Source organism: Podarcis melisellensis (assembly GCF_964234715.1).
Source record: "Podarcis melisellensis genome assembly, chromosome: 11".
Taxonomy (NCBI): Eukaryota; Metazoa; Chordata; class Lepidosauria; order Squamata; family Lacertidae; genus Podarcis; species Podarcis melisellensis.
In genome coordinates, this window is record NC_138543.1 from 5,254,518 (window position 1) to 5,276,271 (window position 21,754).

Sequence of the window (21,754 nt, forward strand, 5' to 3'; positions counted from 1 at the left end):
AGTTCCTAGAATATCTTCAGAGTGGAAATGAGAGGCAGCATAGTAGACTCAGCACAAGTGCATATTCAGCCAAGTCTCCTTTTCTTCTGAGGTCATTTTCCTGCCATGCATACTTTATCAATTTTTTATTGTTGCATTTGTACTTTGAGCAGACTTTATAACACCAATAATGTCATTCAGATAATTATATTATAATTGACCATCGCGATGAGCATCCTTGGCTTTTACTATGGTTTGTTTAATACCCCGGGATGGTCAATTATCTCATAATCCCCACTTTGTTGGGAATTGATGTTTTAATTATTGCACGCAAAATACATCATTGTCCCGGTGTTGTAAAGTTTCACAGGGGAATGATCACATTTTGAGTCCTCAGCCTTATTGTGTGGGAGGGTTCTCAGTTGTCCTTAGTCATTATTTCCAGCTCTAATTTTCCTGAATTCCTCCCCCCCCCCCAACTTGGTCCGCCTGAGGTTAACTGTCTAAGACGCTTTGCCCAATGGTTGAACAGTATGGAAAGCTTGCTTTAACTGGAGCTTTATTTTGCTGTACAGTGGTACCTCGGGTTAAGTACTTAATTTGTCCCAGAGGTCCGTACTTAACCTGAAACTATTCTTAACCTGAAGCATCACTTTAGCTAATGGGGCCTCCTGCTGCTGCTGCGCCACCAGAGCACAATTTCTGTTCTCATCCTGAAGCAAAGTTCTTAACCTGAAGCAATATTTCTGGGTTAACGGAGTCTGTAACCTGAAGCGTATGTAACCCGAGGTACCACTGTATTGCCTTCTCCTCCCTTGTTGCACTTTGACCCACATATGCTAATGTAAGTGGACATTGGGGGGTGGAAGGGTAATAATAATTCTTGGTTTGCAGTAATTTGAAGTACTAATTACTGCAGGCTGGCAGCATGCTGATGTTTGCCGTCTTGCTGGTGAGTTATTTATGGCTTTCTAGGAGGGTTTCCACCCTTTGTGATCAGTAAATTTTAGGTTAGGCAGGCCGTAGGTGGCCTCTGCTTCCAGCAGTGACTGACACCCTACAATTGCATTAAGGGATGTGGTGCAAACTCCCTGAAGTGTGTTCATCTGGTTGCTACTGTTTTTTTCCAGCACTCCCCCCACTTCACCTCTGCACCACTTCCATTCCAGCTGGGGGCTGTGTGTAAAAGCTTCCATCCATATGATTCTCCCAAGAGTGTGCTTGGCATACCACCCAACTGAGGCCTGGGGGCTGTGTGTCACCTGAATGATATTCAAAGCATGTGGCTGAGATACCATGTTATATGGATGCAGGCAGGCATAGCAGCATATCCACAGAGGGGTGAGGTGGGGAGCTGCACTATGAGGTTATGTGTTAAAGAGGTCTTAGTCATGTCAAATAAATCAATGAGAAAAAGCTCTAAATCAGTATGTAGAGACTGATCTAGTTTCCAGTGTCCATATTTTGTTCTAAAGATCCTCCTGATTTGATATTTATATTTAGTTTCAAATTTTATTTGATTTTCCTTAAATTATAATTACAAATAACAAAGTTAAACATCTTTTTTTCTTAATAACTACTCTGGATTCCATGAATGCAAAGTCATAATAAGTACAATCACATATTTAGTCGGTATATATTTTACAATATTTCAAATATCTTAGGTTTTAAATAACATGGTCTAGTATTCCAAATATTAATACAGATTTATCTGTTTTTATAAATTTGTTTTGCTTCTATTTACTTTTAATTTGTGTTGGGAGTTTCTTTGCTTTCTTGCATTTCCACCATAAATGGGGGGGGGGGGAAACCTTGAGTATTAGATTTACATTTTCATCTTCTGATGCTTAAATTTTACAAGCAGCCCCAACCTCACTACTGCTCTGCCTCACCCTTCTACCATCCTGTTTAGGGCAGTGATTCCAGTTTGGGAGGGCAGCTCCATTGCACTGACCCCCACTCCATTATTTTTGAAAGGCGTGCAAATGAACTGCCTTGCCAACACCAGCCACACCTTTTAAAAACATCAACTAGGGCACAACCCAAAAATATGCACAACTGTTCGTGTGTACAGCCAGATGTCAAATGGTACTGACATTTCAAGGTCTTGTCCCAAGCTTGTCTTTAAAAAAAAAACAAAAAAAACTTTCTCCTTGAAATTGGAAGCAAGCAACATTCTGTATAGTTCTAAGGCAAAATTTCTATTGTCCACTGGCACGTATTTATTATCAGACTTAGGGTATGATTAAGTGAAAATACTTTCTACTTCATCCACTTGGTCACACTAAAGTTTCTCCTTACACTTCTGTACCCAACTGCATTGAATAATACTTGTTTATGTGAATCAACCATGTGCGTGTGTAAAAAAATCGGTTTGATAACACTGTAATTGCCCTTACCCCCACTGAGAATTAGTCTTTTGCAGTAATTGATGTGGTGGATCATCACCACCCTCTAGTCGATCACATTGCTTCTGTTTACCGGGATGCAGGCAAGGTAGTGCGGAGGTTGACATGAAGCACTGGATTGGTTTCACAGATGTGTTTGCACCACAGCAGCCTCATTCCTGCCTCATCCTCTACCTCCTTATAAGCAACAGCAACGTGACCAACTGGACACCAAGTGAGTGACAGTGTCCCACCATGCCACCTGCCACTGGTTTTGTGTCGGTGTCAATGCTTAAGAGATCTCCAGCTCCCAATTCCATTCAAGGCTAGCACTTTCCTGGGGAGACAGAGTGACTACTAAAGTAGTTTATGCTGTAGGTTTGCAGTGGTTCACTTTCTCTAAATCCCTGTATTTAGGTTACACTCTAAAATTGGGATAAAGTGGGGTCATATAGAACAATATTTTCAAGCGTATGTATGGACCATTTTTTAGGTCATGTCTAGACAGATGCTAGGCAGTATACATTGTCCCAGTGTGTGGATCACCCTTTAAAGAGCTAGCCATAATTTAGCTGCTTTATCATGCTTCTAGGGTGCTCTAAATTATAACGTTATTAAGCACCAGAATCAAAGATTAAAAGGGTATTTGTAGCACTGAGGCTAACTAGATTGAGAAAAATTGAAACCATGTGGTTTCAAATTTATGAAAATAAATACTTTCGTTTAAATCAGTACCATGGTTTACTCCTCCCTCTTTAGCCATCATTCTAATTGTCATTCAGCAATTAGTTTTCTCCTTATTGCAGCCAATTACTGAGAGAGAGAGAGAGAGAGAGAGAGAGAGAGAGAGAGAGAGAGAGAGAGAGAGAGAGAGAGAGAGAGATGAGTCATAGTAAATTGAATTCAAATTATAATCTGCCTTCTCTCCATTTGTGGAATGAAAATAAATGGAGCAGGGGTATTTTTAAGACATGCATAAGGGTATTTGCATAAAGCTGCGGGGAAAGCTCTAGGTTTCTAGTAGTATTAGGACAAAGGGGAAAGGATAATAATAATAATAATAATAATAATAATAATAATAATAATAATAATAATAATAAATTTTATTTGTATCCCGCCCTCCCCAGCCGAAGCCGGGCTCAGGGCGGCTAACAACAATCAAAACAATCAGATAATTGCCCCTGAACCCTAAATATTGCTACTTAGAGATGAGAGGTAGTTAACAACTTCTTTATACTGATCCCAGCCCACTTCCCAACGCACCATGAATCTTTCATTAGATCCTTAACTAGATCCCTGTGTATTGCATCATAAGGTAACTAGGGGCATTTTTCGTGGAGCAAAGAAACCTAGTGTGAGAATGGGATGCATAGATCCTGATTTGCAAGATTAGACCAGATTTGTGTGTTTCTTTCTGGTGTGGTTACTTTCCCTGCCCCTACCCATGTATTTTCTGTTTGCATACATTGCTGGTGCAGCATGGGACCGGGCAGTTAAGAAACTGCTCCTGTAGCATAGCAGTAAGACACAAATGACTATATGATGCTTGTGAACAGAACCACATCTTCTGTATACAGCTTCTGTTTTCCTTGGGCAAAACAGTGCAACATTAGCCTTCTGTTTTTAATATGCAATAGGTGTGTTCACACATGATATTCTTCTTGACTCTGGGAAATAAAATCAAGCACTTGGTGTGTAAACATATAAATGAATAACTCTCTGAGGCTGTTTAGGTAAAACGTGTATAAAACATGTATAAAATCCTGTCTATTTTTAACTGTTAAGCAAGTTGTAGTGATTTCTGTGGGGCTTTCTGCAAGTGTGTTAAGCATCAGGGTACCAAGATGATCATTTGAGATTACAGTGTGATAGGAAAGAACACCCAGCATTCTTACACATTAAAAGCATTAACATTGAAGGTGTAGTTTTCTTTTTAAGTAAAATAGTTCAGAGTAGTGCCCCCCTTTTTTGTCTGATCTGGATTTTGTGTGACTTAACAAAATAAAATTCTTACTAGAGGGCTGCTTGCTTGCTTTGAAGTCATAGCAAGCACTTGGATTACAGGCTGTGTTCCCTTTATTAGGACTCCACTTCTACCTTTCATTATGAGGTACTAACTTTCCTGCACCATTGAGATGGAAAGAAGGCGTATTCTCCCGTGTTTTCAGTGTGAAATGACAGCAGGCGTACTAGCAACAAGACCTGCTCATGCAGTTCTAACCCCAGCCTGCTCTTTCAAGTGGCACACTGGTGCACCCACAAACCTACCAACTTGAGAGTGATCACCCCTGTTTTCCGCTTCCCTCCATCAGGATAGTAAAGTGCTCATCAAAGATTAGGTCCTCTGGGAGAGACCTGGTGTTTGGAAAGGTCGCCTGGCACTGTTCCCCATTCACAAGAGCCTGTTCACAAGATCTGCTGCAGCCTGCGGTCTCATGAAGTAGATATGGGGTTGTTTTGCAAGTGAGCCCTCCAGCCCACTGCTTACAGTGGAAGACAGGCAGAGATCTGCTTGCGAATCAGTTCCACACAGCCTGATGCTTGACATGGCTGGCTAGATTATTTCCAAGTAGTTCATGTGCTGCTCTGATACTGTGCCAGGAGCGGAACCGTTTGCATCTATTTGTTGCGGAAGGAAATATGAGACCCTGTTTGTGGAGATAGAGCATTAGTTGTTGGTGATCTTCTCAAGGATGAGATATAAACACTTTCAGTCACCTTTCCTCCTCTTTTCTCTGATTTCAGAGCTCATCTGTGTCTCCATCAGCCAGTTTCAGAGCCTCTGAGAAGCACAGAAACTCAACAGACTACTCCTCTGAAAGCAAAAAACAGAAAACAGAAGAAAAAGAAATAGCAACTCGCTACGTGAGTAAAACTGTCTGTATTCTGAACATTCCCAAATGCACCAAGGCTTCTGTATCTACTGCCGCCTCCTTCTCATACCCCGAGAAGGGCGATAGGGCAGAGATGGCTCCAGCTCCTCAGTGAAGGATCGTGCTGGGGCATGCTTGGGCATGTGTTCCCAGTGAAGGCAGCTGTGCCATAGCTTCTGTTCTAGATCATCTGTAAGGGCCCTTCAGGAACCTGGGAAGGGAGATGGGTTGCAGTTGCAGAGGTGGCAGATAGTGTCATAGGCAGTAGACTATGAGCAGAGCCGTAAAGGCACTTCCTCGTAGGGGGGGGGGGGCTGTGCTTTTACAAACTTGCCTTTATGGAATTCTGACAACACCCCTAATTGTGAGCCCCTAATTTAAGTACTGAGTTTCAGACAACTGGTCAAAATTGTTTTATCTCAGGAGGTTTTTCCACCCTGAATGTTTCTCAGATTTCTACATTAAAAAATAATGAGATTTTATGTTCTTTGCATTTTAAATTTTGGAGGTTTAATATTTTAAATTTTCTATCTTTGTTGTAAGCTGCTTTGAGACCTATGGTGAAAAAACAGGATATATATATATATATATATATATATATATATATATATATATATATATATGAGAGAATACATAATGTGCATAGCTTTAGTAAATAGTCGCCTTCTAAAAGAGGCCAAGAACTATTTTTTCTGCTGTGACCCATGGGCACTTCTGTATGGCCCACCTAGCATGTCATTCATTCATCGTTGGCCCTTACATTTTTGTTGTCATAATCGTTTTGGCTGTGCAGCACTACCAGTCTTCGTATTTGAATAAAATACATATTGGTTGTGCATGAAGTTACAGACCTATAGAATACTTACTCCTTCTTCTTCACTGCAGGACAGTGATGGTGAAAAGAGTGACGACAACTTAGTGGTTGATGTTTCCAATGAGGTATGTGCAGTATCCCTTTTGCTACCATCATTTATTGGGCTTGCTTCTTGAATACTTAGGAATTTGTTTTTGTTTTGCTCTGCTTCTGTTTTGAGAAGGAAAGGATAAATTTATTCTCTTCATCAGACCCAATGGGAAAGCATCATCACTGTCATGTCCTCTGGCCTGGGAGTATGTTTCTTTGGCCATGTCTGCCAAAGGCAATAGTCAAAGGAGACATATGTCGCTCGTCCAGCCTACAGCAAATAGGATGCCCTGATTATAATTACAGTTTGTTTTCAGGATCCTTCATCACCACGAGGAAGCCCAGCACATTCTCCAAGGGAAAATGGCTTGGACAAGACCCGTCTACTCAAGAAAGATGCACCAATTAGCCCAGCCTCAATAGCATCTTCCAGCAGCACTCCTTCCTCCAAATCCAAAGAACTTAGCCTTGTAAGTGACTATACAATCTATGCCCATGCTCGTATCCCTGTGTGCACTGCTGGGTGCCTAAATAGAGAGGGGGAAATAATGAGATGTGCCCCAGTTGCACATCTTGATACAAAACTGCCTTCAGTGCATTTCTACTTTAAAAAAAGAAAAAGCACATTGAAACCCAGGCTCTTTTTAGGTGATAGAGAGGGTTTGTTCTGCTAGCAGTGTCTGAAAATGAGGTATATGCCTTTATTGTGATATATTTTTTTCATGCCAGGAAGCTTGCCATTCTGTGGATAAATAAGAGCACACAGGGGTTCTTTGAATATTTTTTTTCTATGGCAGTTTACAGTAAATTCAGCTTTCTACTTGGACGTGATTTGCTTCTTGGCTTTATTTGTATTACTGGGCTATGTTCAACTACAATCATTTTCTATCTAAAAAGTAATCTGTCATTTACAAGAGCCTTTCTTGACTTGCATAACAAGTCATAATTCAGAAAAGGGCTGCTTGCAAAGCCAGAATAATGTGTTTCTGTGTTCTTACATACATATGCACATATGTGTGCTGTGTGTAAGAGAGAGAGAGTAGAAAATGCCATGCCTTGCTCACATTTTTCTCAGAAAGACTGTTCTTGCTCTTCTCACACTATTGTCTAGAAGGTGCAGAGAATTGGAGGCAAATGTAGTAGTAGCCCTTAGTGCAAAATTGGTTGTGCAAAATCCCAGGCAGAATAAGGAGCTGGCATGTGACTAGTGACCTGAAACAGGGTATATGCATTTTTGCACCCCTGTTCCTTTGTTACAGTGCAAAGGTAGTGGAGGAAGGACTTAGGCAAGCACCATGTCTCATCCTCACCTCCTCCATGAGACATTACCATATATTGCATTAAGTTCTGGGCTGAATAACCATTGAACATTTCATATGTCACTGATGCCTTGCAGAAAGGTAGATTCAGACAGCCAGATTCAGACTCCTCCACCCGTACTCCTTTTGTCTGAGTGCTGTAGAAATGCTGTTCTGATGTTTTACTCTCTGATGTTTTAGCCAATGTCGTAAATTTTGTACTTCATATTTTTATTTTTTTCCTGTAAGCTGTTTTAAGACATGTGGCAAAAGGCAAGATAGAAATTTCTTAAATAAATAATTCAGACAGACTGAACTAGGTTTTGCAGTTTGGTCGCCATCCCTTTTGGGTTCGTTGGCACATTGGCAAAGCAGAGGAACTGTCTTGGGCACCAGACACACTGCAGCCAAGTCTGTTGACTACAATATAATGCTACTTTCAAACCTGCTTTTATCGGGGTGACCCACAGGACCCCGTGGGCACCAAGGAGGGCTCCTATGGGTGTACCTGAATGTGCAGGCACCCCATTGGTAACCCCTATTTTAAAGTATTCACTGCCTGATGGTATTGTAATTTGATAACAGGGGTTTTTACACTTCGTTGAATGAGTGTTGGCAGTGGGATCCATTAAATGTCAAATCCCTTCATTCAGTTATGCACATTTTGGGACAGAGAAGGAACATACCATTGCCTGATCCATCCTAATAAATGTGGAGACAGGAAATATAATAGCTGAGTTAAAATCCTTTTCCCATCCCATCAGTGGGCACCTATCTTAGAAGTTACAGTTCCTCAGCTTCATATTTCTGTCTGTGGGGGGATGACTTAGTGCTTCCAAAGTGATATGTACTGTAACTAAATAAATGATTATATAAGTAGGAGGGCCTAAAAATAACACCACTTAATGTCTGCCCTTTACCTTTCCTGGAAACACCTTAATGATCCAAACGAGCCTGGCTTTTAATGCTAATTACAGCAAGCAAGTACTTGATTTTTTGTAATACAGACTGCTGGGAAGTCTGCCTATGTAGATCCCACTGAAATGAACTTCTGCAAGTTGCATTCGTTGTTGTTTTTGCACAAGCTGTAGCTGGATGATTGCACCCTTAGATGCCAGGAAGAGCAGATAAAAACTGAAAGAGAAACCACACAAGTCAACCCGTTCTAGATTGCGCTTTTGTCGATTGCCTTTTGCTGAAAATGTAAATAATCTACTTGTCTCTTTCCACATTAGAATGAGAAGTCCACCACCCCTGTGTCTAAATCGAGTACCCCCACTCCACGGACTGACGCTCCAACTCCCGGCAGTAATTCTACACCAGGATTGAGGCCTGTGCCTGGGAAGCCACCAGGAGTCGACCCATTAGGTTTGTAGACCCCTTGAAGGAGGGGCTGCCCTCCTTTTTTTTAAAGATCACATTGCTACTTTGCACTCTCTCGCCCATAAAGTGGTTGAGCTCAGATCTGGGTTCAGATTCCACACCTGTCCTGGGTTTGCTAGATGATTGTAAGCAACTCATTTCATGGTACAGCAGCAAAGGTCAAGACAATGAAACAGTTTGGCCTTTAATAGTGATCAGTCAAAATTTGCCTTCAGTTTTCTGTCTGAGATTAATCACCTGTGCAGAAATGACATTTGTTTGTTTGTTTGTTTGTTTATAAAAAACATTTATGTAACACTGTAGCATAAAAACATATCACAGCAGTTTACAACAATATAAAACCAAGAAATGACATTATAAAAGTTATTTAAAAAAAGTTAAAAGCAAGCAGAAATAATAAACAAACATCAATAGACCATTGTGGGGTGTACTCTCATTTGCCTACATAGGCCTGGCACAATGGAAAGGTTTTCAGCGGGTGTTTAATAGTGGGCACAGAAGGCTCCCACTGAATTTATGGGCACTGTTCCATGGGACTGGGCCAATGACACTATAGTATTGATTCCTCATTGTATCTCAGTCGGTGGAGCATGAGACTCTTAATCTCAGGTTAATGGGTTTGAGCCCCACATTGGGCAAAACGATTGCAGGGCATTGGGCAAAATGACCTTCGGGGTCCCTTCCAGCTCTACAGTTCTCTGATGCCATCAGCCTCACCAACTCTGGGAATGGCCAAAGATGCTGGGATACAAGGGTTCAGGTAGTCCCTCAGGTATCTTGGACCCAAGTTCTTCAGGGCTTTGGAAAGCAGTACAAGAACTTTCAGGCTCAGTAGCAGATGGGCAGCCGGTGCGGCTGTTAAAACAATGGTGTCACCTGTCCCCCCCCCCACTTCTATGTTTTGTAGCTTCAGGCCTAAGAACGCCCATGGCAGTACCTTGTCCTTACCCTGCCCCGTTTGGAATAGTGCCCCACGCTGGGATGAATGGGGAGCTGACCAGCCCTGGTGCTGCCTATGCAGGTCTCCATAACATCTCTCCTCAAATGAGTGCAGCAGCAGCAGCCGCCGCCGCCGCAGCAGCATATGGGAGATCTCCAGTGGTGAGTTTCTTTCTTCCTGGTCTGTATCCCATGCTCATTGTGCTCATTGTGTTCCTGAGTGGAAGGGGTTTGTTTTCAACCGAGGCTCAAAAAGGGAGGTAGGCCTCCCTAGAGAAGCAAAATAAACCAGGAGAGGTTTAAAGGCAGTATACCTCTGAATATCACCTGGTGGGAATGACAGATGTCTGGCCGTGGCTGGAAACAGGGTTTGGGAATAAGGGTCCTCTGCTTAATCCAGCAGGGATTCTTCTTATGTTCCTAAACCTTAGGGAGGACTCTTTTAAAGAAATGTTTCTGAGCCCCTGAGATTTAAAACTAATGGCTAGAATTCTATCATTCCCCATTAATGCTTTGAACTTTCTTTGTTCTGTTTGTGGGAAAACTTCAGGTTGGTTTTGATCCACATCATCATATGCGAGTCCCAGGCATCCCTCCCAATCTGACAGGCATCCCAGGAGGAAAACCGTGAGTGTTAAACGTACAAACTCAATCATATTATTAAGCTTTTGTTCCTTTTGCTTCCTCTGTGATACTGAATTCGATGCGTGGCAGAGGGTGGTTAATCCTCCTTTTAATCTTAAAAGCCTATTTGGCAGTTTTTCCCATAGGTGAATATGCGCCAAGGGTATCGGATGCTGTGGATAAAAGAGGCCATGGGGTAGGGGTTATCCTTCTGCAATGGGACGTGCTGGACCACAGTAGCTCAACTTGGCACAGAAATGCAAATTGCAAAAGGGCTCTCTAGTGTGCATGTCTTCAGTGTTCTGCTGCTTCAGTGTTCCGTTTTAAAAATAATTCCTTTGTGCACAAAAGAAGCCCTGCAATCAATTGCAGACTTACTGGATTCCATAAACAGCACTTTGCAGAGAAAGAAACAGCAAAATGTTCTGTTTGATTGAAAATACTAAGAAGAATTATAGTATTGTAATGTACAAATGCATCCTTGATGGAACTGACCAGAAAAGGTGACCTACTCTAACAAGCCTGGTTCACTGGGAGCTGGGCATGAAAGAATTATGTAATTAATACTGAGTTTTCACTCACATTCCTCTTCAATGAAGTGAAAATAGACACAGTGATCCCAGGGCATTCATTTGTGCATATATTTACGGCATTACAATCCTCTTTTGCAAGCAAAAATCAAAAAGTGGCAGAGCTCTTGACGATAAGTAGCCATTTTTCACATGTTTATTTGGGTTTTGTTTTGTTTTTTTTAAAAAACCCAATCAGTTTATTTTTGCACTTTCTAAGGCATAAATACTACATGAAAGAAAAACATTTAAAAGGCTTATGCTTCTTCACATGCCAGTATGTCTTAGAATAAAGCTACAGCAAATAAGGCAGCAGAATTTCTTCTTCAGGAAAGATTTGTGATCCATTTTCAGTGGCCTGTGTGAGTTTTCCATTTGCGCACTACCTCCATGAATCTGCTAGCCTCCCCCATCCCTTCCATTAGCCATATATTTCCATATAATGTACTCCAGCTGAGCCTTCAATAAAGTTGTGAGCAATGACAGAAGCGCTCCAACACGTTGCATCTTAGAACAAAGCTGTTTTGAGCAGTGGAGCGCTCTCCCTAGCAGAGCTTTTGAGATGAAGTTGTTGATAGGTTATTCACAGGTGGTGTAACTGGCAGTCATATAACATGTTGTTCCTGGTGAGATCTACTGTTTGCCATGTTGGCTCAGCATTTATTGGTCTGCCATTTTGGCATTTCTTTCTGAAGAAAAATATATATAAACTCCTTGGTATTTGTGTCCAAGAAAAAATATTGCAAGGGGCTAGAATGAGTTAAGCCCAACTATGTTAAGCTATGTTTCACGAATTGTGCCTTAGCCTGGATCGTTTTTCTAAGTTAAGAGAGATGTTCTGCATCTATGTAAACCGTTTTTCTTGTGCATACCACACGTGTGGCTCATTGAAACATGTTTTTCTCTCTTCTTTCCCTAGGGCATACTCATTTCATGTAAGTGCAGATGGCCAAATGCAGCCTGTACCTTTTCCTCCTGATGCCCTCATTGGGCCAGGAATCCCACGTCATGCTCGGCAGATTAACACCCTGAACCACGGGGAAGTGGTATGTGCAGTTACAATCAGCAACCCCACAAGGCATGTGTACACTGGTGGCAAAGGATGTGTCAAGGTCTGGGATATCAGTCATCCAGGGAACAAGAGCCCTGTCTCTCAGCTGGATTGCCTGGTGAGTAATGGCAGTCAAAATGTCTTTAGAGAGTTGGTGCTGGCAGTGGTGAGGTGGCCATGGAGGCATAGAGACCATTGTTGGCTGGTTGGGGCATCTGTCAATTAGTCATCCACTTTGATGTTTCTGCATGTAGTTTAAGTAGTACTAAAACCCAGTAATTTTGCCAACTGCTTAGTTCATCAATCACATATTTTAAACTCTGGGATTTAATTGAATTTCAAAGGAACCTGTCAACTTTTAATAGAGGTTTCTGTGCAAGCTACATAGTTTGTGTATCTCTAAATTTAGGCTATGCATTTTCTATAGAGGATAATTTTTCAGTTTTGGGTGCTTGACCAAGGAAAAACATAATCATTAGATATTTTTAAAATTATTACCGGCATTTGTTAAAAGTGACATTTATTGTGGCTGCAATCCAGTTAAACTGGTTAATCATGGTGTTAGTAGTTTACCTAGTTCATCATTTTATTAGGTTAACATGAATTTGCGTCTGAGTAAAAGCAATAATTGTGAAGCAAGAAGCATATTTTGTTTTTTTAGATGATGCACAGAATAACACCAATAATCTTACAGGATGTAAATAAATACGAGAAAAAATGTCAGATTTAAGACCATGCTTGCTACCTGAAGCTTTTATAAACACTTGAATTAAAATCATATTTTTTTAAAAAAAATTGCCTGATTAATTGGGACTTTTAAAAGTCAATTTAAAAAAAATTAACTGATAATTTAAACCAGGGGTCAGCAAACTTTTTCAGCAGGGGGCCGGTCCACTGTCCCTCAGACCTTGTGGGGGGCCGGACAATATTTTTTTGGGGGGGACGAATTCCTATGCCCCACAAATAACCCAGAGATGCATTTTAAATAAAAGGGCACATTCTACTCATGTAAAAACATGCTGACCATCCGCAGGCCTGATTTAGAAGGCAATTGGGCCAGATACGGCCCCTGGGCCTTAGTTTGCCTACCCATGATTTAAACAGTCCAAAAATTGTCATTCATTGGCTTAAAGGCAGGCTAGCATTTTACCAAAGTTGTCGTTAATGAGGAGCAATTGGACTTAACAGCATTTCATGATAATTCTCTTCCGTTTTACAAATTCATGGAGGATAAGGCTGAGTGCTAGAAGGCATATGCTTTGAATCTCAGCTGCTCAGGAGTACAAGTAAGGAGAGCGGTCTTGAGCTCATGTCCTTTTTGCACGCTTCCCATAAGCATCTGCTTGGGCGCTGTGAGAACAGGATGCTGGAAGAAAGAGGTTTTTGACCTGATCAGACGGGTTTGTGTTATGTTCTTAACTTCAGTGAGGCGACCTTTACATAAATTTTGGTGAACTTAGCTGGTTTGTTGACAACCTACTACTGAAGTATGCTTCTCTGAACTAGAGGTCCTCATGGTCTCTCTCTACAGTATCCTGACATCTGAATAATCATATAGCCACCTTTTAAGCTGATGGTAGGAGGGAAAGGTACAACAGTAATCTGCATATGCATATGTAGTTACAAGCATTCATTGGTGTAGTTGTGTGTGATGATACGATTTATAAAGCTCCTTTTTGTGATCAAAGATCATACACATTGAAATGCTAGCTCTGTCAGGCCCCTGAGCTGTTTCCATCCCAGCAGCTCTTTATAAGAACTACTACTTAACTGACACTTGAGTTTGCTTTCCCTCCATTTCTTCATGTCTTTTTTTCCTTCTGAGTTGTCTTTTAGATTGCAAGTCTGTAGGCAGGAACTATCTTGTTTTAATTGATTGTATGTTTTAATTGATTTTATGTAAGCTGAAATAAACCATAGTTAATAGCTTACCATGAACACACAGAAGGCTCCAATTTGTTCCTTTCCTCTTACTAGTGGGAACAACAAACCACAATCCAGTCTTGCATCTGAACTGAGATCTTGGGTTGTTTTGCTCCAAACAAACCACAGTGTTAAGCAACTTTTGTTCTAGAATTACAAGCATGGTTTATATGAACCAAAATAATAATAATGCAGTCCCTTGTTGAGACATAACACCCAAGTTAGGGATCCTTGCGTGTTGCTCCTGCTGACTAGAGGGGGAAAAGTAAAGTGGGAGCAATCTTTGTATTCATGGTGAACTTTGGTTAAGCATGATGTGTGAACTGGATTATCTCGACAATCTTTGCAAAAACCTGTAAGTTTTTATTCCCATATTGGGGATAGGAATCCTGCGGCTTGAGGGGTAATGGCTTCCTTAGCCATGCTAGTCAGAGTTAAGATTTAAATCGTGGTCTGATGGCACATGAGGCCATCAACTTGCTAAAGCTAGATGGTAGACCTTCAGGACAACTGTGTTCCATGGTGGAAGAGAGCCAGAACATAAATGTAAGAAGATGATGATAAATAAATCTTTGAGAATCATTGTTGTTCTAGCTTTTGGTTCGTTATCTTTTCCCCATTCTTGACCTGATACTTTCTTCCCCTGTATTGCTACTATTACTACCAACTATCAGTTGGTAGTGAAACATTACAATACTGAAAATACTTGCCAGATCTTTGTTTCTTGATTTTTCTTATTTCTTGGCAGTGGTGGTAGATAAGTCACTGTCTGCTGAGAGTGACGTTGGTCTCCTTCAAGGGGTTAAAATAACAGAAACAGAAACTTCCTCCCAAAAAAATGTAGGCTTCCGTAAGCACTCAAAAGGCTCGCAAGCTCTGAACTGTTTGGGGCTGGGCGCAGGCCTGCATGTGCGTTTTGATACTAATTAAGATTAAATATCTCTCACTGCTGAATTTTGTAGATCAAGTTTAAGTACTTCCCTAATGTCGTGTAATTTTCTGGCATTAATCCACTTTATCATTGTCATAAGTATAAATGGCTCATTAAAACCAAGAGGGAATACAATACTTTTATGGATTCCTGCTCTCGTGTTAATGCTGTTTTCCTTTCCTCATGAGTAATCTCTTGATGGCTTCTGTCTCTACAGAACAGAGATAACTACATCCGCTCCTGCAGATTGCTCCCTGACGGCCGCACCCTGATTGTTGGCGGGGAAGCCAGCACGTTATCCATTTGGGACCTGGCAGCTCCAACTCCGCGTATAAAAGCAGAGTTGACGTCCTCGGCTCCTGCCTGCTATGCTCTGGCAATCAGCCCTGATTCCAAGGTCTGCTTCTCCTGCTGTAGCGATGGGAACATTGCAGTCTGGGATCTGCACAATCAGACTCTGGTCAGGTAGGTCAGCTTAAGCCGGATTGTCACGTCAACTCTAAATGTGTTCACCATACTCTGTGTTTGCCCTGGGGGTGTCATGTGGTTGGAGCTATAGCAAATGAAGCAGCCATAAACTTGAAAGGTCAATAGTTGTTTGCGCATTAGGCTTCCAGAATCATGAATTATTACCTTTAATGCTGGATTATTTGGATGGGAAGAGTCCTAGGTCCTATTTCAGCCTTCCACTACCCATTCTGCCAGTGTTTCTCCATTCTATCAAAGGAGACATTTCTAGGCAATTGCTACCTGTGAAGCAGCAGCCATTGCAGACTGTGTGTGTGTGTGTGTGTGTGTGTGTGTGTGTGTGTACTCCAAAGGTTAGAATTAGATTTTTGATTGGTGCTGGAATGAATAAGAGTATTAGTATTAAAATACACAGTATGGCTCAAGTGGCCTACTAATTTGTTATTTTTGTGCAGACATAGTGGAAACAAGGGCTGTAGCTCAGGGTTGGGGAAGAGACCTGTCTTGAAATCCTGGAAAACTACTTCCAGTCAGACCATACTGAGCTAGATGGGTAGATTGTCTGATTCTGTTTAAAACAGCTTCCTGTCAAAATTATGTATATGCATTAATGGCTGAATAAAAGACTCTGGTGTTTGTAGTCTCTGCAGTTAGATTGTGTGAACATGTATATTTGATTTTGAGTGGCTGTCAGAAAGGACCAGTCATGTGAATTCCTATACTTTCTTTTTTCCTTTGTTTCTTCTTCATTGGCTCATTATGAGTCCTTTGGGGCTTGGGTGGAAAAATTGATATATTTTTTTTAAATGAATTAATTTTGCTCCTGAGATCTGAGGGCAGGGCAGGCAGTAAACCTAATTAAATACAGATGAGAGTTTAAGTACCTCCAAGCTGGGAATTCTTTGAGATGCATTGGTTTGCAGTTACCTCCAGTGGAAAAGAAGGCTAAACAAAAACTAAAAGCCTATGCAAAATCTGAAGGGTAATAATACATGGAAAACATGGGTTGTCCTCAGCTAATAATCATGTTTCTGTGTTGAAGTCACTCGGGGGGGGGGGGGCGGGTACAGGAAATGCAGTGATTGGGTTGCCAGAGAGAGAAGGTGTACTGTAATGGTTCTAGGGGTTGCTTATGCGTAAACCGACGCCACACCTGGCTGGGTTGCCTGAGTGAACCTTTTCTGTCTGGACAGCCACTCACCCGTGGCTGTCTCAATCGCTGGCAGAATCCGTCAGTGGGCGTTTCTTGAACTTCCAGCAAAGAAGCTGTTTGACGCCTAGTCTCTGCCTACTCTCCCTGCGCGGAAGCCTTCTGCGCAAGGAGGGTGTGGGCAGCGGAGGACCCTTACTCTCCCCGCTGGTCTCCGGCAAGGAGTCATGGGACCGCCTAGCCGATTCCCCCATCTGCCCCCCTTCTCCACTGGTGCTACGCTGATTCTCTTCCCCAGAAGATGGGCTGCCTCTCCCCATCCCGGGACGCTCTCCGGAATCCCTCTGGAGCCCGCTCTCTCCCTCTGGCCCTGATGGCAGTTCCCTGACATGTATATATGTTGGATCTTTTAAAACGGATTTTCTTGAAACTGCATTGTTTTTTTAATGGGTTCCTCACCAACCACCATCATACCGCAGATCACATCTATCTCTACTGACTAAAGAGCACAAATTGTGGATCTGGTGCTTTCTCGCATTAACTTGATGCAAAACCATGGATCGTGTAATTTGTTTTCAGGATACACCAAAATTTAAAATTGTGTGTGTGTGAAATTCCTGCCTCAATTCATACTTCTTTTGAAAGTGATGGCACTTTTGCCTTATTTTGACATTTCCAGGCAATTCCAGGGCCACACAGACGGAGCCAGTTGTATTGATATTTCAAATGACGGCACTAAGCTCTGGACAGGAGGCCTGGACAACACAGTGAGATCCTGGGACCTAAGAGAAGGCAGGCAGCTACAGCAACATGACTTCACATCACAGGTGAAGAATTCACAACATGTTAAAAGTGATGTTTTTATATTTTAAAAATCAAGGTTCTTAAAGCAGGCTTGAAGAACAGCCACATAAAAATCTTTTCCTTTGGCTTTTCATCCTTTAACTGGTGTGTGTTGGGCTCCTGTAGATGATCGGCTATCTATAGGTCCTATTCCAAGATAACTTGTATGAAAATACTATTTCAGCCCATCTCAGAATTAAGATGTAGGTCTCGATTAGTGCCGTAAGTTACACAGTTAATTGAGTTTTGTTTATATGAGCTGCTGTTTCTTGAACTAGTGCTGTCACTTCATTAGCATCTCTTTGAAAAATAAAAAACTGTGTTAGACCAAATTATCTTCCCAACAGCAGTAAATTCAGACACCGAGACAGGTGTGTAAAGCTTTCATTAAGCATCAACCTGTGTACTATTTTAATTGCAGATCTTCTCACTGGGTTATTGCCCAACTGGAGAATGGTTGGCAGTAGGAATGGAGAACAGCAATGTTGAAGTTCTGCATGTCACAAAACCAGACAAGTATCAACTTCATCTTCATGAGAGCTGTGTGTTATCCCTGAAGTTCGCTCACTGCGGTAAGCAGTTCAGTATACAGTCGCGCCGTCTTCCAAACCTGCTTCCCGTAAAAACCAAGAAGGGAGAATCAAATGGCAGATATTTAATTGTACATGTATGGTTGACTTTTGTTTTGGTCAGCCATTCAGCTGCAGATCATTGTTTCAACCAGGGATAAAGAATGTGTGGGAAGGGGGGAAGAGAATAGATTTTGTTGATGTTCAGATTAATCAGTTGGAAAACTGCTTCTAATTATTTTTAAATCTGATTTCAGGCAAATGGTTTGTAAGCACTGGAAAAGACAACCTTCTGAATGCTTGGAGAACACCTTATGGAGCCAGCATATTCCAGGTAAAAATCATAGAGGTGGGATGTTAACCACATACGAAGCGACCATTGGTATGTTTGTCATAGGACCTTGTAGAGCTTCTGTCAGGAAACATTCAGCAACCTCCCTTTGCATAGCGACATTTTACCACCCTTTTTCCATAACCCCACCTTATTCTTTCTTTCTGGGCAGACCTTGGCAGTTCTCAATGTTTCTTTCAGTGTTCTCCTTAGATACACAGTTTTCCTTTCTTTGCCATTTTGGCACGGCATGCCTTCATTTGCCACAAAGGCTATTTTTCACAACCAGTCAGAAAAATAGTGATTGGGTAACATGATTGTCTGGAATACATGTAAGACAAGCTTGCACATTGTTCAAGTCTATGGCTAATTTTTGTGCTGTGTTCTGCACGTTCCTTCCTAAATTGCCTGCTTTGGGGCTAATTTTTAGCCTGTTGGTTAACTTGATGACAACACATTAGCTGTTTCTGTTTCCCCATTAACTACTGAAGGAATTAATTGGGTGCTGTGTAACAAAGTAGGTTCTTAACTTATCTTGGTTTTAATCTCTAGATGACAGTTCATGTAAACAATAACATGATCAATGTCTCAGGTCTGCAGAGTTTACTGAACTTAAGTTTAAGAATGCAGAAACAAAATGACGTTAGGAAGGAAGCAAAAATGGCTAGACCATTCTGAAAAAGTCTTGTTTGAAGGGAAGAGTTTAATATTGCAATTTTTTGTGCACAGGATGGTTAACTCTCTTTCTCTCTCTTTTCTTTTTTCAGTCCAAAGAGTCATCTTCTGTGCTTAGCTGTGATATCTCTGTGGATGACAAATACATTGTTACCGGTTCTGGAGACAAGAAGGCTACAGTCTATGAAGTTATTTATTAGAGACAAATCTGAATGAGAACTGTACTCCTCCTTGTAGCACTTTGCTGTATATTTTTCTTCTCTCTCTCTCTTTCCTTCCCAAAGTGAGGACAGAAACTGTTCATCACAATTGTGGACTTTCCCCACCAGACTTGCTATTTAATATCAGGCACCCATTAAGGACTTGTAATACCAAATCTCCAGCTATCTACTTGGAAGAAGATGGAATAAGCATACCTAACAGGGAACTGGCTCTTTCAATTATGTATCATAGCTGTAATGTATTTATTTTGTTTAAAGAAAATCTTTTTAACAAGGAACTGACTAAATAAAGTAGTCTGCTTCTGCCTTGGATTTAAAGGTATGTTGCATTCTCAATGTTTGTATTGTTTGTGTGGGATGAGGCTATTTGGGAAAGAATGGGAATTTACCATTTATTGCCTAGTGTACACATCTGCACCAATTCTGATCTCAAATGAGTGCTTTATTAAATTCTATTGTTTAACAAATAATGCATAATTTATTATAAGGGGTGATAAACTGGTTCAGATGAAAATCTAGAAAAACAGGGACTGCAGAAGATCTCGCCTGACTTGCCTCGCCTTTGGCCTTGCCAGACAGCCATCGATGGCCTTGATATTTGAAAGGTCCGCTACGTGTTAAAACAGACAATGGTCCAATTTGCACTATAACTAAACTAGGATTTATCATTGCAGCCCTGAGGGCTTGTTTGTTCTCCCTCACTCTCCACCTCTGGTGGAAACTTTCGCTTCTGTTTTTAACAAATTGCAGTTGTCCCTCCCAGTCCAAATCCAGATAAACTGTTCAATGTTGACTATGGATTAGGGAAGAAAGCCAACTTCAAAGCACGGTGCATGATCCCGGCTTATTTCCCTATATGTTGGTGCTGTGCTCCTTTGATTTTATATGCATAGGCCTTATGCAAACCTTGCGCCTGTGTGGGGGCATAGCAGGTCCAGAGGCAAGTCAGAGCCAGACACAAAATGATCAAGGCGCCTCCCCACCAAGCATAGACTAGATGCTTCTCCAGACCCAGGCCAATCCATACATAATCAAGCATATGTTTTTCTGGCTGTCTTGAAATTTTATATGGACAAACATGCTGCCTGGAAATTTGAAAGGGGAAAAAATTGGTAGTTCTATATCAAAACTGGGTTATATTATTACCACTTCTGATCTCAAATGGGTGTTGGTTTAATCTCAGGAGGCTACACACAGTGGGGTCTTGCCTGCTGCACCTACTGTATTTTGGGGCTCATTCAGTAACTCTGATTTATCATCAACGGCAAGTTCAAGTGACATATGACGAGGGTATCCAAAAAATACGCCCAAAATAGAATTGCTATATTAATCTACCATTTTACAGTGTTTTGTAAACAGTGCTGTGTATGTTGTTGTTCTTTTGCAACAAGTACAGTGCGTTGCCCAAAATGATGAATATCACTTCTCTTTTGTATGTTTCAGAGAGAAGTACAATAATGTGTCTCCAAGAATTGACCTTCATCCCTTCTGGACATTTTTGCCACATTTCTTTGAAAGGGGAGATGTGAGTCTTTGGGCAATTCTGCAGTTACAAAGATTACAGAAACATATTTGATATATTCATTGGAAATGGCACTGAGAAGGGAAAGGATTCTACAAGTGTACAAACTATAAAAGCGAGGACCTCAGAGGTAGGATTTAGAAGAGCACTCATTCTGAAGTGCAGAACAGAATGGATTTTCACTCGGGAGAAGGACTTGCGTTATTTACCGCCAGTTTTACCCAAGTCTTAGTTGAACGTCCCTGAAATGGACGCAGGCTGAGCCATTGTGCCAGAAACATTGTGTTATCTTTTTATGTTGTTGTTGTTGCTGTTAAACTATGACCTGTGACTCTTTTTTTTTTTTTTTTTGAATGCTTAAAAAAAAATCTTTTAAGTCTGTGGATCTGCTGATGTACAGTGCCTTTGCTGCTATGGATCAAAATCAAAAGAACTGTGTAGATAAATCTTTATTGTGTAAGTAGAAATTTACTTAATTTCATACTAGAAATGGGTTGATGCTGCAAGTTGAAATGGACTGTTCATTGAAGTTCCAAATGTGGTAGCAAAAAAAAGATAATAATTGTGTTAAGTGCTCAGTGTTTGATGTCATTAACAGTTTCGTAATACTCTACAGTGTAGAAAGATTTTGATACTAAACTGTGTCATTGTACATAGTTCTAATGCATTGTATTGACCACAAGTACTTCTATAATGGTAGATTATCGTTTGTGCATTCAAACTTTTAAGCATTAAACATAAGTAACTTGTAAGATGTGGTTTTTCTAATTTCCCTCCCTGTGTGTGTGACAAAAATGAGCCCAACCGACAGGCATAAAAGCTTTTTAAAGCCTACACAATGAACAGTGTGTGTGTTAGAAAGAACTTCTCACCCACGTGTTTCTGTTTACCCATTGATGAACAGAAGAGAGATGTGAAATGCAGTTTTTGCCAACTTCATGAGCATTGCAGGATTCAGCTCCCATTTATGTGCCCTTTTTCAGGGAGTTCCTATACTGCAAATGTAAAGTGTTCAGTAGTCATTCCCTGGGGAAAATTAGGAATTGCAGTTTTGTAAGAGGGAGTTAGAAGTGTCTGTTAGAAAATTCTCAGCATTCTCACCAAATTAACAATT

At 41.1% G+C, this 21,754-nt stretch overlaps 1 protein-coding gene across 6 annotated transcripts in view; it reads left to right on the forward strand.

Annotated features, from left to right (window-relative positions):
* Nucleotides 1-21,392, forward strand: part of LOC309380518 (transducin-like enhancer protein 4) — a 132,095-nt gene extending 110,703 nt beyond the window's left edge. For 5 of the 6 annotated variants that reach the window (XR_014172956.1, XR_014172957.1, XR_014172958.1 and 2 more), the window contains 13 exons: nt 5,112-5,231; nt 6,125-6,178; nt 6,461-6,613; nt 8,677-8,809; nt 9,732-9,925; nt 10,314-10,390; nt 11,876-12,125; nt 15,079-15,326; nt 17,159-17,306; nt 17,744-17,894; nt 18,149-18,225; nt 18,990-19,437; nt 20,562-21,392. Coding sequence is in view for 1 of the 6 variants with exons in the window: in XM_081930545.1 (XP_081786671.1) it covers nt 5,112-5,231; nt 6,125-6,178; nt 6,461-6,613; nt 8,677-8,809; nt 9,732-9,925; nt 10,314-10,390; nt 11,876-12,125; nt 15,079-15,326; nt 17,159-17,306; nt 17,744-17,894; nt 18,149-18,225; nt 18,990-19,097 (1,713 nt within the window). In the remaining 5 variants the exon portion in view is untranslated. Of the gene's footprint in view, nt 1-5,111; nt 5,232-6,124; nt 6,179-6,460; nt 6,614-8,676; nt 8,810-9,731; nt 9,926-10,313; nt 10,391-11,875; nt 12,126-15,078; nt 15,327-17,158; nt 17,307-17,743; nt 17,895-18,148; nt 18,226-18,989; nt 19,441-20,561 lie in introns of those variants that run through there. The other variant, XM_081930545.1, reaches the window with a different exon arrangement.
* Nucleotides 21,393-21,754: the final 362 nt, after the last annotated feature.